Source organism: Typopeltis vanoorti, chromosome 1 (genome assembly GCF_054136105.1).
Source record: "Typopeltis vanoorti isolate ZY-2024b chromosome 1, IOZ_Tvanoo_1.0, whole genome shotgun sequence".
NCBI lineage: Eukaryota > Metazoa > Arthropoda > Arachnida > Uropygi > Thelyphonidae > Typopeltis > Typopeltis vanoorti.
This window is the reverse complement of record NC_143549.1, coordinates 187771381-187788870: the sequence shown is the minus strand read 5'-3', so window position 1 is coordinate 187788870 and position 17490 is coordinate 187771381. Positions and strand designations below refer to the sequence as shown.

The 17490-nt window shown below is 36.3% G+C and overlaps 1 protein-coding gene across 1 annotated transcript in view; it reads right to left on the bottom strand.

Annotated features, from left to right (window-relative positions):
- Nucleotides 1-11261, bottom strand: part of LOC150110712 (uncharacterized) — a 60983-nt gene extending 49722 nt beyond the window's left edge. Inside the window, exon 1 of the mRNA XM_090395863.1 lies at nucleotides 11110-11261. Coding sequence (XP_090251989.1) covers nucleotides 11110-11208 — 99 coding nt within the window. The 5' untranslated portion in view covers nucleotides 11209-11261. The remainder of the gene's footprint in view (nucleotides 1-11109) is intronic.
- Between the last annotated feature and the right edge of the window lie 6229 nt (nucleotides 11262-17490).

Sequence of the window (17490 nt, the reverse complement as noted above, 5' to 3'; positions counted from 1 at the left end):
ACATGACTATTAAAGATAGAGTCTGGCTGCTCAGTAATTTCAGAAAGGAATGAAATACTTCGCATGTTCCTTTGGGTAAATAAAAGGCGATGAGATTTATTTCCACAACTTCATTTACTTTAATAGTTACTGAAGACATCGGATTAATTATCCAAATCTTCATCCAAGTACCCTAAAGTACAGAATTGTTCCATTGGGCTTCCGTTTATTTCCTAAATTTCCTCGAAGTGGTTATAGAGGTAATAGCCGAGTGGTCAGCGTATCCGTTCTCAAGACTGGGGATTCGAATCCCGCTATGGAGGCTTGTGATTGTTGAAAATGCTAGTGGTGATGGTGAGCAGTAGAAAGCGTTGGTGAAGATGATGCGGTTCGCTGTAATCGGTGGACTGAGTAGTGGAGATGGAGAGTTGTAGTGTAGGTACCCTCCCTCGATGAGTCTTTGGACTCCTTGGAGGTGTCACGTAATAATAATAGAATAAATTAAGGATATATATATATATATATATATATATATATATATTCTCAAAATGACAAAACAGATGAAACCAAAGATGAGAAAATGACTATAAAAACCTGGATAAAAGCTATGACGGCATGACAAACTTCTTATGTGGTAGTGAAATTTTCTTGAAAATGAAAGATTAGATGAGAAGTAGCGGAGACTCCGAATTATTTTATTTTTTTCGCTGATCTCTCTCTTTTGGATGGGAAGTTATTACAACTGAGGCATTACTTTCGGACCACCCCCTCAAAATACCCGAGAGGTATACGTCACACAAATTGTTCTTTTTTTTTCTTTTTGCTTTAAAAAAGAAAGTAACACGTAAGAAATCCTGTTTTACAAGACATCTGGCAACCCTACATTACAGGAAAGGAATTCTTGAAAAATTTCCCAAATTATAACTAGAGTGATATCCTGCACACACATAAATTAAAAAGATAAACAAGTCATCAGTAATTGTTACCACAGTAGTCATATTTAAATAAAAGTGGTGGATTGGTAGAGACAGATCTTACAAGAACAAAGTGGTACTTATCAGATACCTGGATTATTAATTTCCAGTAGTTCCTTGACACCTTCAAAACTAGGCAACGATGAATAAACACCCTGTCTGACAACTAGCAAAACCAGACAGAATTGCAAATGCTTTCTTGAAGGCGAATAAAAATTAAAGAGAATAAGGTCAGTATACGACCCTCTTTAAAGAGGTACAGTATTTTAGAGAAAACTAAAAACTCTGCAACACTTCCTGTTTTAGGCACCTACTGGAACCAACCAAACTTATCTTGGTTTATTGTGTGTGTGGTGGCCATTTGCGTTTGAAATCGTGTCCTTCTAAAGAAGGCGTTACCAGCAGTGCCGACAATAAACCATACTTAACAGAGAAGTAAAATAAAAAGAAATGAAGAAATTGCCAATACTCGGCGCTACGTGACAAGCACTACCGGAAATTCGATGAATAATAATTATTCACAACAGCTCGTTTGACTGGAAAAAGTCAATATTTTCGTGATGAACTTCCGATAACGAAATACTAATGTAATGTATGGAAAGTCGCACCATGTGTATTAACACCAAGGTACAGCAGTCCAGGAGGTGAGGAATTTTCTAAAGGTGGGTTATTCAGTCTCATACGCATGGAAAAGGTTTTAATCCGTAAATAGGCCTTTTCATCCAGCCTGCACAAGAATGCATGCAATTAACAGACACACTACACTGATCTCATAAATTGGTTGCTTTGGATTTAATCTCAACCAAACCATCTCAACTAAAATCCTTAGGAAATGTCGATGCTTTCACCACATGAAAGATATCCTCTTCATCTCAGCCCAGATAACATCACTTATATATATATATATATATATATATATATATATAAAACCAACATCGGTACCACTTCAGGTCTCCAATAAGCAAGGAAGGTCAGCTTTAGGCTTTTATATTGTGACAGTTTCGATAATTGGTAAAATAAGCTGACACTGACACCCTTCTGACACTGCTCCCATGTCAACTGCCTCGGTGGCAAAACGTTCCTACGCCTCTCAGCAGTGGTGTAGCTAAAGCTTTTGCCTCCAGGGGCGGTCCCTGAGTTTTCCTCCCCCCTCTCAATACACACCAAAAATACTACAAAAGGTCAAAATGACGTATAGCGAAATAAATTACAACACTATGTTTATTTTTGAAGTAAAACTTTAATTTCAACATTCTAAAATGTTATTTTTCTTGCTTTTTTGTTAGCAAAATCGTCGATGAAATTGGCGAAGTCTATTTCATAGTAATGGAGGTAATTCTTAAACAATTTTATTTAGAAAAACTTCTCTCACAACTAGCAACACTTACGGCAATTGTGAGGAAATTTCGCAGTAGTATTACAGTATTTGGAACTGAGTTCTCGAGACTATTTTAGAATTAACTGCAAAAGTTCAAAAAGGTTCAAAGTGTCGCCCGGTCCGGTCCCCCCCCCCCCCCAGCTACGCCTCTGCCTCTGAGGGTGGTTTCATCTAAAAAAAATTCCAGAAAGTCTTTCTAGAAATCTTTAGGTGAAGAGATGAGTTTCTCTCATTTAAAGACTTATCTGTTGCATCGCAGAAGAATGAAATGTTTTATTGCCTTAAAGTTTAAACTTATTCTTATGAGAGCTCCAAAAAAAAATATCATACTGGTACTGTGCTGTACTGTGATTAAATGTTTTGAAATAGCAGTCACCGAATTAGGTTATCCCCCGCTTCGTCTCTTTTGAGGGAGTAAAAATGCCAAATTTCTCTGAGGAAAACCCCTGCTATTTCCTGTGAGAACATAATTATCCTCAGCCGTTATTTTTTTGTCCATTTGTGCTTTCTTCGCATTTACCATGTTGAATTTTAGGGGAGTAACGTGTTTCATGAAATTTTGCAGAAACTGTTAACGTACTTTGGTACTGAATACGCATCGAATACTGAAGGCGACTTTTTAAACTTGAAAATACTTTTTAACAAACACGTGATTAATGAAGGGATTTCCTCGGTTTGAGGAAAAAAAACTTAAAATTCAACATCACCCTCAACATATTTCACGTTAAGCACGCTGTCAGAATACTCCCCTTCTGTCCGGATTATGAATCACGTCCGGTGGGATTGTAACTACAGCGAAGGGAAATCCGCCTGTTTAGACGCAATTAATTTAAACGCAAAAAATTAATTATATATATATATATATATATATATATATAATTAATTTTTTTTTAACTTGGGGATACTGTATATTAGTGTTACCAAGTAATTTTATAAGCTTGGTTATTTAATTCCTAATCCCAATTATGCAAACGATTAAGTTTGCGCCTGAAACATAGTTCAAGTCTAAAAAGGTAGCGCAACACCAGGACAACTCATTGTAAAGGTGGGTAAAGATCTGATCACTATTCTTAGTATTTTCCCACAATGTTCCCAGTATATCCCCAAGTTAAAAAATTAATTACATCTGCATCTCCTCCAGAGATTCTTATTAAAAATAAAAACACCTTGTTGCAACTCAAATAGGTAAAGTTGATAAGGCTCCGTATTACTATAACCTTGGTATTTAGGGTCTAGCTACTCACTGAGGAGACCTCAAAAAAGGTTGAAACCGGTCTGGGTAGTGACCCCACCCATAATGCATTGCAATATACATCTTTTGGTGAGATGTGCTTTACATTATGGGAAAATACTAAGTATAGTGATCAGAGCTTTACCCACCTTTACAATGAGTTGCCCTGGTGTTGCACCATCTTCAGACTTGAACTATGTTTCAGGCGCAAACTTAATTGTTTGCGTACTTGCGATTAGGAGTTAAATAACCAAGTTTATAAAATTACTTGGTAACACTAATATATATATAATGTCGAATTTATTTCTTATTTTAACGTATTAATGTCTTTTCATGCATGCTTTTGTTGAGGCAGTTTTTAAATGAAGTCTACTTCAATTTGGGGGGGGGGGGGTATTAGCACTTTGTCCCGAGCAGGGGGGGGGACCTTAATTATGGCACTAGCTGTTATAAATGCAAAGATCTTTCTGGCATATCCAGCACGAATCTCAGTATAAACTTTTTTTTTTTTTTTTTGACATTCTCCCTCTTCAACATGAAAAAAAAATGCAACGGTATCAATCAGGACTTTGGGAAGGGCAGGTCATTAGTTCACCTTTTTCCTTCCATCCACCCTCTGACTAGGAAACACGTTTCAGTACACATTGAACACAACAAAAACAATACTTGCATTTTCTCTTCCAATGTCTTCAATTTATATTAAAAAAAAAAAAGGTTCTAAATACAACTAGATAATTCTCACCAGTAATAGTTCTCTTCTCAATAAATAAATAATAAAATAAAGCCACTACTATACATTAGGCAATACTCCAAATCGTATATTCACCTTGGGGGGGAGGGGAGCAGGATCGCGTACATACGCCAAAACTCCGTTTATTTGTTCAGATCTATAATTCTGTAATTATTATGTTACTGCGAACATTAAACATGAAAGGTGGCTCCGTTCTAAACTGCTTATTTTAAGCGGCCTTCATTGTCAATTGCAGGAATATGAAATTTGCAAATTTATCTCGTTTTGAATGACCGTCGACTTTAATTTCATGTCTCAGTTGAATATTGTATGAGCACAATCCTGGGCATGTGCAACATATTTTGGGAAGTGGTCTCAAATGTGAAGTTCAAAATTGAGGCAAATGATTAAATCTTGGGGAAACTACTGCATATTCGATATTTCCGTATGGTGATTTCTACTAACACCCCCCACCCCACCCCACCCAGCCAAAAAAAAAAATTCAAGAAATCAAAATACCTGTTTGTTTTTTGTCTGTAAATTTCTGTTCCGGACGGACATCGAAAACAGCATCCAACGGCTATCTGAACTTATTGAACCAAAGTCTGCACTGAATCTTCTGCTGAATAGAATGCGAATGTGGCAACTGATCGTTGTGCTGAACATTTCAGAACAAAACACCATTTCTTCCGGTCTTAAATTCCAATCTAGTGCACTTCGAAATGCTGGAGTTCTTTCGGGATTTTATATATATATATATATATATACACACACACACAGAGTGAACCTTCATACGTCTGTGTGTATATGTCGAGATTCTTCATTCCAGTAGACAGACAAAAACTGGCCAGAAAAACACAATTAACAGCTATAACACACCCACCTCAGCCTTCTCTACCTTTATTCCAAAACACTAACAATAAAAACAGCACATGCGCATTTCAAGTGTAGTCTAAAATCCAAAACTTGAACTGCACAGTGTAATCGTGATTATAATTCCAGCAGCAGGTTGGAACAATATCCTGTGCGTGTGCGCGAGCTCTGTCGGTAGAAGGTGAGGAGACAAAAAAAAAAAAAAAAAAATCGATCTAACAGCACAAGGTAGACTCAGTCTAAAAATGACAATAGATGACTTTGATTGACTCAGTAATTTCTTAATGTCGATTCCACACACGAACTATAGATTTTGCAATAACCTACAATACAACATTGTTGTGTGTGTGCGTGTGTGTGGACTGTTGGCATACCGTATTCATAAGCTTGGAGAAGGGAGAGAGAGGATCCATCCAAAGAAATTTTAAGAGGTTGATTGATTCCGGTAATCGCTTCCTTACAGTATTTTAAAGCCAGTAGCTTCTGCTGCAGTGATACTGGAGTTGTTTTGTTAACCTCTGTCAACAAAACACCACATAGCGAACATGTTTCCGAAAAGTAGCATCGAGTTGCAAACGGTCTAACATAAACTTCACTTTCACCCGAGTCTCAGTTAACTGGCAGAACCGCAAAAGTAGTCGCGAATTTTCAGTTCGCAATAACTGATTCAGGACATGGACTGGTTATTACTAACACCATGTTCCAACATAAAAATGTGCACAAATTCACATGGAGAGAATAGGCAAGGAATAAGAAAAGTCTCATTGACTATGTTATTGTTGATAGTGATGTTTTCTCCCTGGTGCAGGACACCAGAGCATACAGAGGATTTGAAATTGGAAGCGATCACTATTTAGTCTTGAGCAGGATAAAATTGAATTTCATATTGAAAAGAATAACATGTAAGAAAGTTTTAAAACGAATAAAAGTTGAGCAGCTCTCAGATGTGAACTGTAGACTAAAATACACAAAGCTTATTGAAGAAAAAATGAAAGAGTTTGAGAACAGGAATGAAACCTTAGAGATTCAGTGGCAAGCCTTGAAGAAAACACTGATTGATTCAGCCAGAGAGGCATGTGGTGAGGTTGTCTGCAAGGATAGAAAATGGTGGACACAGGAAGTTAAAGAGGCAGTGAAGGAAAAGAAGAAAGCAAATCAAAAATTTGTGCAATTAGAGAATACAGAGACAAATGTAAGCAAGCTAAACACTGTGTAAAACTAGCAAAACAAAAGTCATGGGAGGACTTTGGCAAGAATATAGAAAATAAATATCAAGAAGGTGGCAAAATATTCTGGAAGTTGTTGAAGAAGCTCAGAAATGGAGGAGTGTTGTAAAAGGAATTAGAGATGATAAAGGTGACATGACAACAAAAGAAAAAGATATCCTTGAAGTATGGAGTAATTACTTCGAAAAATTGCTAAATGAAACAAGCAGTGATAGCACAGTGGTAAAAAATACTCAACAGGCAAACAGTCAGGAATACATATCCATACTTGAAGTAGAAAAAGCCATCAAAGGCTAGAAATGTTTAAAGGCAGCAGGAGTAGATGATATTCGACCAGAAATGCTGAAGTATGGTGGTATAAGAGTCTTACAGTGGCTGCACTGCATAGTTAAGAAGGCGGGGACAGAGGGACGAATTCCCGATGATTGGAGTAGAGCTCTCATAGTACCCAGATACAAAATGGGAAATAAAACTGAATGTGAGAATTACAAAGGTATTTCCCTACTGAGTGTTCCTGGCAAGATCTATGCAAGTATACTTTGGAAACGGTTGAGAAGAATTGTGGAAGAAAAGCTTGGTGGAGAACAAGCTGGATTCAGGCCAAATAGAGGCTGTCAGGATCAGATCTTCACTTTACGACAAATAGTCGAGGAAGCATGGGAATATAACAAAGATCTGTATTTAAGTTTTGTAAATTTGGAAAAGGCATATGACAAGGTGCCAAGAGAGAGGCTATTCAATACGCTGCAGTTATATGGTGTGAATGGGACATTATATCAAGCAATACTTAGTCTTTATTTGAGTTGTAAATCAGCAGTTCGGATTGAAGGAAGTACAGGAAGATGGTTTAATGTTAAATCTGGTATGAGACAAGGATGTACATTATCTCCTCTTTTATTCATTATCTATATGTGTCATATTATGAAGGAAAGTGGTATTAAACCTGAATATCAAAATTGGAGATGTTAATGTCAGCTCTTTGCTTTATGTAGACGATGTTATACTTCTAAATAAATCTGCTACAAGTCTGCAAGATTCCCTGACTAAATTGAATAACTGTTGTAATAGATATGGTATGGAGGTCAGCACTAAAAAGACAACGACAATAAAAATAGGCAAAATTAGAAAATATCAACTTCGTCGTGAATGGAGAACCTGTGGAACAAGTAAAAAAATTTCAGCTATTTAGGCACGATTTTTAGTGAAGATGGTAAATTAAATATGGAAATAGACAACAAAACTGGTATAGTAGGAAGTCAAGTGAATAAATCCATATGGAATAAGAGAGAAATTAGTCGGAACACTAAATTAGCTGTATACAAGACAGTGTTCAAACCAGTTTTAGCTTATGCATCTGAGCGCTGGGTCAGAAGTAAAACACTTGACCAAAGACTAGAGACCGCAGATATGAGAGTCCTGAGAAAGATTAGGGGTGTGAATAGATGGCATCAATGGCAATATCATATTAAAAACGAGAATATTAGGAAAGAACTTGACATTGTCAGCATCCAGGAATGCGTTAGCATAACTATTCTAAGATGGTATGGACACTTAAACAGAATGGGCGAGGAAAAATTAGCAAAACAAATGTTCTCTTCCAGGTTGGCAGCAAAACGACCCAGAGGAAGACCAAGATATAGGTAGATTGATACGGTACAAAGTGCCTTAGACGATAGAAATATAAGATCCGATAATGTTGGAGTTTGACAAGTTACAGACTGATTTGGAGGAAAATAGTGGATAGGAAGTTAGTAATGCGGTAAATTTTTTATGAAGTACTATCATATCGTGTACACCCCTTGAGGGTGTATATGATATGATACCTGCCATGTACTCTTGAGGGTACATGGCAGGAATTTGATGATGATAACTGATTCTTCTCTAAGTTCTTTGTTTAGTATTACGCCAAGGTAACTATAGCCAGGTGTGCCAATTTCGCGTGCTGTCTGGTAGGTTTGCTTGTTTTGAGAAATAAAAACGAGAGTTCTGTGGAGGAAAATCAGCCCACCTGCTTAGACACGAGTTAACGTCATATTTAAGATGAAAATTTCTTCAACTGAAACGTATGCCCGACACTTCCAGCTCTCGAAGAAATAAGATTCCCCTCCCCCCTTGAAATACACATCACACAGACCTGAAGTATTCCTTGGACATCGTAAGCGATACAGAAAACACATTAATTAACAACTTCTTAGTGTATGTCATTAAACTTTTTTGTATTTCATTAAAGAATCTCTTTCTAGTTAAACTTCGTTTTGGTCCGTACTATGTCATTTTTTTTTTAATTATTATTTTTTTATCTCTTCGTCTCTCTTTGTTTCTATCTGCTTAATTAATTCCGTATTCCTGAAAATTCTACAACTAGTATTTTAGCTCTAGAAAATTTAGGGGGGAAATATAATTGACGCAGTTTCATAACAAAGTACTGAACTTTACTGGAACACATAATGGCTACTTAAGGTAACAATAAGATTGATATCGCCAGCGTATTTCTTGTTCTGAGCCGGCGTGATAAGTGAGCCCAGAAATAACTTGCCTCTGGGCGCCACTTAATGTATTAGACATTTCACTGTCATCACAATATTTCTCTCAGACGAAAATATTTAGCTGATGTTTGTATCAAAACTAAAAGAAATATTACATCGCACAAACTGGTGCTCTCATACAAAGAATACTTTTTTTTTATTGTTTTGTGCTTTGCTTTAATCAGTCATTTATTACTGGATTTAATGTACATACAATTTTCGAAACCAACATTTTTTATCAACCCTCTTAACATAATTTTTTTGTTTTGTTTTTTGCATGTTTCTGAAAGGGACCGCTAGGAGTACTCATATTCTTTATGTACGTCTGTCACTGAGCTGCGTTGTGAAAAACGTGAAGGTTTAGAGGTGTGACATTTTCTGGACTGACTGCTAGACTACACCGCTGCAATTAATGCAAACCTCCACTAGATAGTAATAAGGTATAACCTACTAAGTCATTTCCGGACTGGCTGGCAGTGTGGTTAGCGTGTCTGCTCTCCAGCGAAAAGGCTACCGGTTCGAATCCCGCCGTGAGCATGGATATTTGTGATTGTCCGTGAAAATACTAGTAACGATGGTCGGCGGTAGATGGCTTTGGTGTAGATGATGAAGGTATTTACGGTTGGTGGAGTAGTGGAGACAGAGAGTGGTGGAGTAGGTGCCCTCCCTCGATGAGTCTTTGGACTCCCTGGAGATGTTACGTAATAATAATTTCAAAGTTGTAATTTACGTATTAACTTAATTTAAAAAATTGTGGTCTACGCTCCTTTAAAAATGATGGAATCAACGAAAAGTGCGTGCATCTCGTGCATGCACTTTTCGTTGAATTTTCAAGTCGTTCAAGTTTCAAAAGCGAAGCGGCATATGTTGATGATGCAGAGCGCCAGGAATATACATTAATGACTAAAATAAAAATATGGAGCGATTAATGAATTTTTCAGTGAAGAAATGCATCGATATCAGCGAGTTAGCTAATCGGTTGAGAATCCTATCTGGGTGCCACTGGTTTTCTTCACCATGACAATGCTTCCGCCCACTCTGAATTTTCTGTCCAGGAATCCTTTCTCCATACTCTCTACATACACTGTCATTTTTTTTTAATGTGGTTTCTATTTTTATTTATTTATTTTTAATTTTACGTGGTCCGGAAATCCTGCTCTAGAAAACAAATATGGAACTTTTTCAATCCACTTTGGGCCTCCCTCCAGTAAGCAGTGTGGTGGTCTGATACTGAGCGATGAAATTCATCTCCCACCTAAAGACAATCGCAAACAGCCATGCCCACAACGGGATTCGACCACAGCCTGTTGGTTGGAGAGCGGATATGATAACTACTCGGTCAACCAGGCCACAAAGCCCATTTCTGAGCTCTCCACCCACCCAAAGGGGTGGGTGGGGAGCTCAAAAAACTCGAAGTGACGCTGAAGGAAAGATGTGGTGGTGACATTATCATGATTCAGCAAGGAAAAAAAAAACGTAAGGAAGGCTGTGCTTGGGAGTTCAAAACAGAACGTCTACAAAGGCTGACAAACGTTGGAAGTCGTAAAGGCTTTCGAAGGTAACAGCAAAAGGACGTTAATCTTGAAGCAAAGAAAAAAGAAAAAGATTCCTGAAATTTGTTTCATAACTGGTATAACGAAGTATCCTGTACACCCTCAAATGTCGACGAACAAAAAAAAAAAAAAAAAAAAGACGAAACCAAATGAATGTGTGTTGTCTTCGATTCACACATAAATGAACTATAAGTTATTAAAATATTCTAATGAAGAAACTCAATACGTCTAATAAATGAACTTTGTATTTAGGATCGAACTCCAAATATTGTACAGTATATGTTTTGGCTGCGATAGATGATGACAAAACTTCTGTATCAGGCAACCTAGTCCTCCGTTCTGACAAAAAATTAAAGAAATCACAAAAAATTAGATACTTTCATCAAAAAAAAAAAAAAAAAGAATGCAGAAAATAAAATTAACGAAAAGAAAGCGGGGGGGGGTGTAAGTTTTTTGTCGATGGGTCTAGAAAACAAAGATTAAATTTTACACTTCCTAAGTATGCAAACTCCAGGGAATGGCAAGAAATTAATTAAGTTTAGGAAGAAAACCTAACGATTATAAATCTGAGAATCGGCTTCCCCCCTCCCCCATAAATGACTTTCAGAAAAAAAAAAAAAGGAAAAAAAAAACTACTTACAGGTCCGCTATGAACTGCCTCAGGTGGTGGTGCTGCTTGGGGCAAGGACCACGCCACAGCAGCGATCACCAGAACTAGAGCGAGTGATACAGACATCATTCTGAGTCTACTTGTTAAGGTGTGATCCGTTCCAGGGACAACGGTCTTTATACAAGTAGCGGTGGCCAATCACAAAGGCACTCGTCATACTAGACACTTACGCAATGTAAGCACAGCTTCCGATCAGGGATTCAGTAAAATCAGCCAACCGCAGGCGGGGGCCGCCTCATGGGGACTCCTATGTTAAGGGCACCCTTAAGCCTTTAGTTGCCTTGAATTATTAAACGCCACCGATACCTTCGTACGACCGGCCATTAAGTTGTTTCTGGAAACTCGTTACTATGTGTGACCTCCCTCTTGATAGTTCTAAAAAGAACCTTCACGGGCAACACCGAGAGAAAATAGCGATCGAGGTTACGATAGGATTTCCAGTGAAAGTAAAAAATTTCCCCATTGAGCATTTGGCCATTTAGAGTTGAAGTATCATAGAAATTATTGCATCATGTATGTGAGAGAGAGCCGTCACTGCATTAAGGATGATGTTATCTTCCCCTCCTTACATCTCTCTCTCTCTCTCTCTCTCTCTCTCTCTCTCTCTCTCTCTCTCTCTCTCTCTCTCTCTCTCTCTCTCTCTCTCTCTACATACGCAGCTAAAGTATTTTCCTGGTTCGTAGGCTTGCATTATGTGACAAAACTGCAGATTGAAAAATGTTGGTCCTGTGTACCGACTAATAACCTACTTTTCGTATCACGAAAGTGTTAAAGGAAGAATTCGACTGACGTGAAGTAGAATAAACTGAGAAGTAACGAGAAAAATAAATAAAAGCATCAGAAATAATGAAGCACTTAATGACTGATTCGATGCGAATTTTACTGCCCTATTTTCATATCTTACGTTTACTTCTTCGTCACGAAAACAGAAGGCATGAAAACAGTTTGGAAAGAGCGGAAGGATAACTGTTAGTATAAATATGGAGCATATAATTACACTATCAAAAGAAATAAATAGAGTAGGCAAAAACTAATAATATCTACTATCTTATCTAGTTCGGTTCAAATGTGGTTTGTCAAGCAATAAACAAAAATACGTTTTTACATAAAGAGAATATTCTGTTCAGAACTGGTGCTTGGATCTGCATGTGCAAGCAAAATGAGATGCACAACTTTGAATGATCACCGACTTTAATTTCATGTGTAGCTGAATTTTGTATTAGCGCAACCCGAGGCATTACTTTACCGCTAGTTATAACATATATGGATTTATATGTCAGCAGAGTTTAGTAACTTTTGCGCATGTCTATATTTCGCTACGCATGAAGTTGCTGATGTAGAAAATGATCATATGAAAACACGTTTCTCCTTCTGAGATAGTACAGAACGGAGATCACAATTTTGCTCTTCATTCTAGCATTAGAGTTTAGGTCGTGATAGAAATATAATAATGCAAGCTAAATTTGAATTAGGAAATACAGTTTTCTAAAATCAAAATGCGTGCTCATTCTGATTTTATTCACAGGTTCTTTGCATATCAATTTATAGTTTTTATGTATATACCATTATAGAGATGATCATAGCGGAAACGTCGTATTACCTTTTTTTTTTTTTTTTTCCTAATGGATTTTAAACAAGCTATTGTTCTGGGAAGAACATCCTATTAGGATGAAACTACTATTTGAAATCCATAGAAACCCTCTTTTTCCTGTCAACTTGAAGCACGCAATGTATGCTGATGTTTGAAATTGACTAAAAAAAGACGACGGTTTATGTGTACATTTAAATTCTGTGAAAGTTTTTTTTTTTTAATCTTTATTAGAAATTTGCGATAGAGATTTTTCATATCAGATTAGAGAAACTGAGATAGGAAGGAGATGGTTTCTAATTAAACGGTTGGTGCGGGAGAACTCATTGAACTACGGTAAGATATTAGAATAGATAAATAAATGGCTGAAACAAAAACAAAACGAACAAAAAAACCCATTCAACTGTAGCATACTTTTAAAACATGTTAAATGTAGCTGATCCAGGCTCTTTTTCTTTCTTTTAACCGTGACTTGTCACGTCACGGTTAAAAGAAACAAAAAGAGCAAGAAATGCCGATGTAGACTGGAAAAAAAGGAAGAAAAATGGAAAACAAAAATGCAAAGCTATAACCTAAATAAAGATGTGACAAAGAGTAGATTGTAAATATTCTCTTGTTGAAATAAGCAAAGTAAAAATGTTTTAGCTGAAAACTATTTACAATAATCAGACAGCATATCAAGAGGAGGCCTGAAGATTAAATGGAATAGCAAAAGAACTCTCTCGAGGTTTCTGTTGTGCTCCGTCGTAGCGAAAAAGTGTGTTCAGACAAGGATGAGTGGCGTAAAGAAAAGGAAACCAAAAAGAGAGTATTATTATTATTATTATTATTATTATTAAACTTTTAGAGTGCGATGAATTCAGACTCAGACAATCGGTATTTTTTGAGGATTCTCGAACCCAAATATGAAACTTTGTCAAGCCTGTAATAAGCAGGGTGGCGGTCTAATACTGATAAAATTCATCGCCCCCCCCCAAAAAAAAACATGATACAGTTACATTTGAACTTCCCTGATTGATTGAGGGCGAAAGTACTATTCATTAAACTAACCAGGCAGGTATTAGTTCCGAGCATTCGAAGAAATATTACTCCTCGCTTGACAATGTTCGGTGCAGGTGCAACATTAATGTTTACACGAGTTGTTTGAGTTAAACGTATTATTTTGTTTGCTCTGCTGCCACAATTGTTAATACAGTATATATATATATATATATATATATATATATATATATATATATATATTTATATATTTATATTTATATATATATATATTTATTTATTTATTCTTGATCTTATGTCTTCTCTTGTTCTGCCATCTCCTGTTATTAGGCTTCCTAAATATTTAAAGCTTTTCACTTGTTTTATTTGTTCCCCGCTGATGTCTATATGCTCTGTATTGATACGGATTTTGCCTATAACAATGATTTCAGTCTTATCTGTTTTGATTTTCATTTTATATTTTTCAAGGTTATTATTTAGTAATTCTAGCATTGTTTTTAACGTTCTTCTGTTTTCTGCTTCAAGGGCTATGTCATCAGCAAATCTTATACACATCATCTGCTCACCATTTATCTTTTTGCCACTATTTATTTTATCTTTAGTTTCCTGAATGGCCTTTTCAATATATAAATTAAATAAAAGTGGTGAAAGTATACATCCTTGTCTTACTCCACTCCTGATATTTATTAATTTCTCCTTATCATCGATTTTAATCCATCCATTTTGATTTTTGTAAATTTGATAAATTCTTTTCCTATCCCTCAAATCTATGCCGATATTAGTTAGACAATTTAGGAGTATTTGCTGGTTTACTTTATCAAACGCTTTCTCATCAAGGAAGCAAATGTAAGTATTTTGACTAAGTTCTAATCTTCTCTCTATTATTGTTCTTAAACAGAGTATTGCCTGTATATATATACACCCTGTATATATATACACCCTGTATATATATATATATATATACAGGGTGTTCGGGATAAATTTGACATATTTATAATTAATTATATTTTTCCGTAAGTTACATGTATTAACACACACTTCTCTTCATTTAAAAGTTTGGACCCTTCTTCATTCATATACAAGATGTCAGAAAGGATGGATAGCTGGAACCCACCTGAATCATGGAAGAGAATAACTTGTATCATGATGATTCGTGCCCGCCATCAAAATAAGGATATTACGACTGCTGCCCAATGCTCCCTGAATACAGTAAAAACAATCAGGCATGAACTAGAGACTTGCAATGGTGACTACGAGGATGTAGCAAGAAGAAAGATCCCTAGCAGACGATCTGATTGCGTTCGTACAGCAGAATTCCTCGCAAATCTGCAGGAACAGGTGTTGAAGAACCCTGGCATTGGAATTCGGGCTTTGTTCGTGGAGTTGCTAACTGTAGTCAAGCCCTGGATAACAAGGGTAGCCAATGGTAGGCCGAATGTATGGCAGCAGGATTCGGCCCCTTGCCACACCTCTGGGAAAAGTCAAAAATGGTTGTCTGAAAATTTCTACGACTTCACCAGTCCAAATGTTTGGCCTCCAAACTCCCCAGACCTTAACCCCATGGATTATTTTGTATGGGGCGCAGTTGAAAAAGACACCAATCGCACTTCCAGTAATACAAAAGCCCAGTTAATGGATAAAATTAAAACAGTTTTTGCGGCCCTTCCCAGGGAGACTGTAGCATCAGCTTGTTCGAGGTTCCGAAGCAGAATTGAAGCTGTGATCGATGCTAATGGTGGTTATTTTGAGTAAATCTTGTTGATAGTATTGTAATTAACTCTGCCTGTAATGTTTTTTTGTGAATTCATTAAATTTAATAGATACAAAGAAGATTTTCTTTTTCCTTACGAAACTGTCAAATTTATCCCGAACACCCTGTATATATATATATATATATATATATATATATATATATATATATATATATATATATATATAATATATATATATATATATATATATATATATATATAATATATATATATATATATATATATATATATATAATATATATATATATATATATTATATATATATATATATATAAAACACTCTCAGTTAACAATCACAAAAAGGATGATTGTCTGCGGATGTCTGGTCGCATAGAGATGCTTGTAAATATTGTTTGATGACCTTTTCTGTCTGACCTAGGAAGAGTCATCATTATTTCCGAAACGTATGTTTTGGTTTAACTGGTGGCGGCAGAGAATGGGCTTTCACTAGTGGGATGTTTGTTGTTCTTACTCGACTTCTCTTAGGGCTTCATTGTACAGGGAATGAGGTGGCTTTTGAATACTGCATTCGACTGAAGGGGGAGGGGGGTCGGTCTTTCCTGCGTACAATAATGTAGGAGACATTGCTTTGTCGTAGCCGTTGTCAATGAACGCAGCAGGCAGAGTTCCTTTTTTAATTCCGTCCGTTTAATGAGAGACGGAAGCGAGAATAAACAAAAGCGGTCATGTTTGTTTATTTTATTGAATTTACTGTTACTGATGGTGAGTGGAACCAACGTCTAAGACTGTGGCGATTTTTTTATGCGTAAAGCAATACAGTTAAATTGTAAGAGTGTACAGATATCAAATAATTGTCATGGAAGCGTGTAGTTTAGTTGGTTTTGATAGAGTCCTTTGGCTGGAAAAATCTTTTGACACGTGGAATATTTATCAGGACTTTTCAGTCCAATGTGAGTTAGCCGGTTTCACAAGCAGGTGGATAAGTTTATCTCCAGGAGAAGATATTCATCTTTTGTTGGTGCATTTATTGGGTTTCCATGTGCTTACACTGTGAAGTTCGTCAAAAAGAGAAAATTCGTTAATGAATACATTTAGTTTCTATAATGGAATTTTCTCAAAAAAAAAAAAAAACACGGGGGGGGGGGTATTATTACAAATCTACGATGATTCTGACTGTAAAGGGAAAAAATGAATATATTTTAAAAATCTAGTTTGGAAGAATGATTCGCACATATAAAAGATTCCAGAACCGAGATATGAAGATGTTTCTTCATTAAGCAGGGGAAGAAAAAAATTAACTACAGGAAAGTACTCGAATAAACGTATGTTGGAACGAAAAAAGAATACAAACAGCAGATATATTCTTTCTTGGCGTACCTTTAACATATGACAAAGGAAGTTGTGAATAGTAGTCGAGTCAGGACAACATAACGCACACTACGTAAAGAATTGCGAATGTTCATATAAACAAAAGAGATCTACGTCTGTCATTTGCATAAAGAAGACAATGATCGGATTGCAACTATTCTCTTGCGAACATGACTGACTGGAGTAATGTAAACATGTTTTAACAGATTCATTATTTAGAGGATTATAATCCCGCCCGTTAAAATTTGGAGATTATCGCATCGAGGTTGAACTTACTTTCTCAAGTTGCCTATCCAATTTTTTATTTTATTTTATTATTATTATTTTATTTTATTTTATTTTATTTTGTAAAATGGAGAGGTGATTCAGTAATATGCTTGGACAGGAGTCAGATCAATTTATGTATACTCTTCTTCTTCTTCGTCTATGATCTCTTATGCTTTTAAGCGTCGAGATTTTGCCAAAGAGATTTCCATGCCGTCCTGTCCAAGGTTTGTTGTTTTGCTTCTTTCCAGTTAATTCCCTTCTTTTCCTATTTTTCTTTAATTTCCTTTTGCCAACCTTTCCTGGGTCTGCCTATGTATCTTTTTCCTATTTTCTGGCTTTCGTATACAGTTTTTGCTATTCTTCCTTCTTCCATTCGATTGAGATGTCCAAACCATC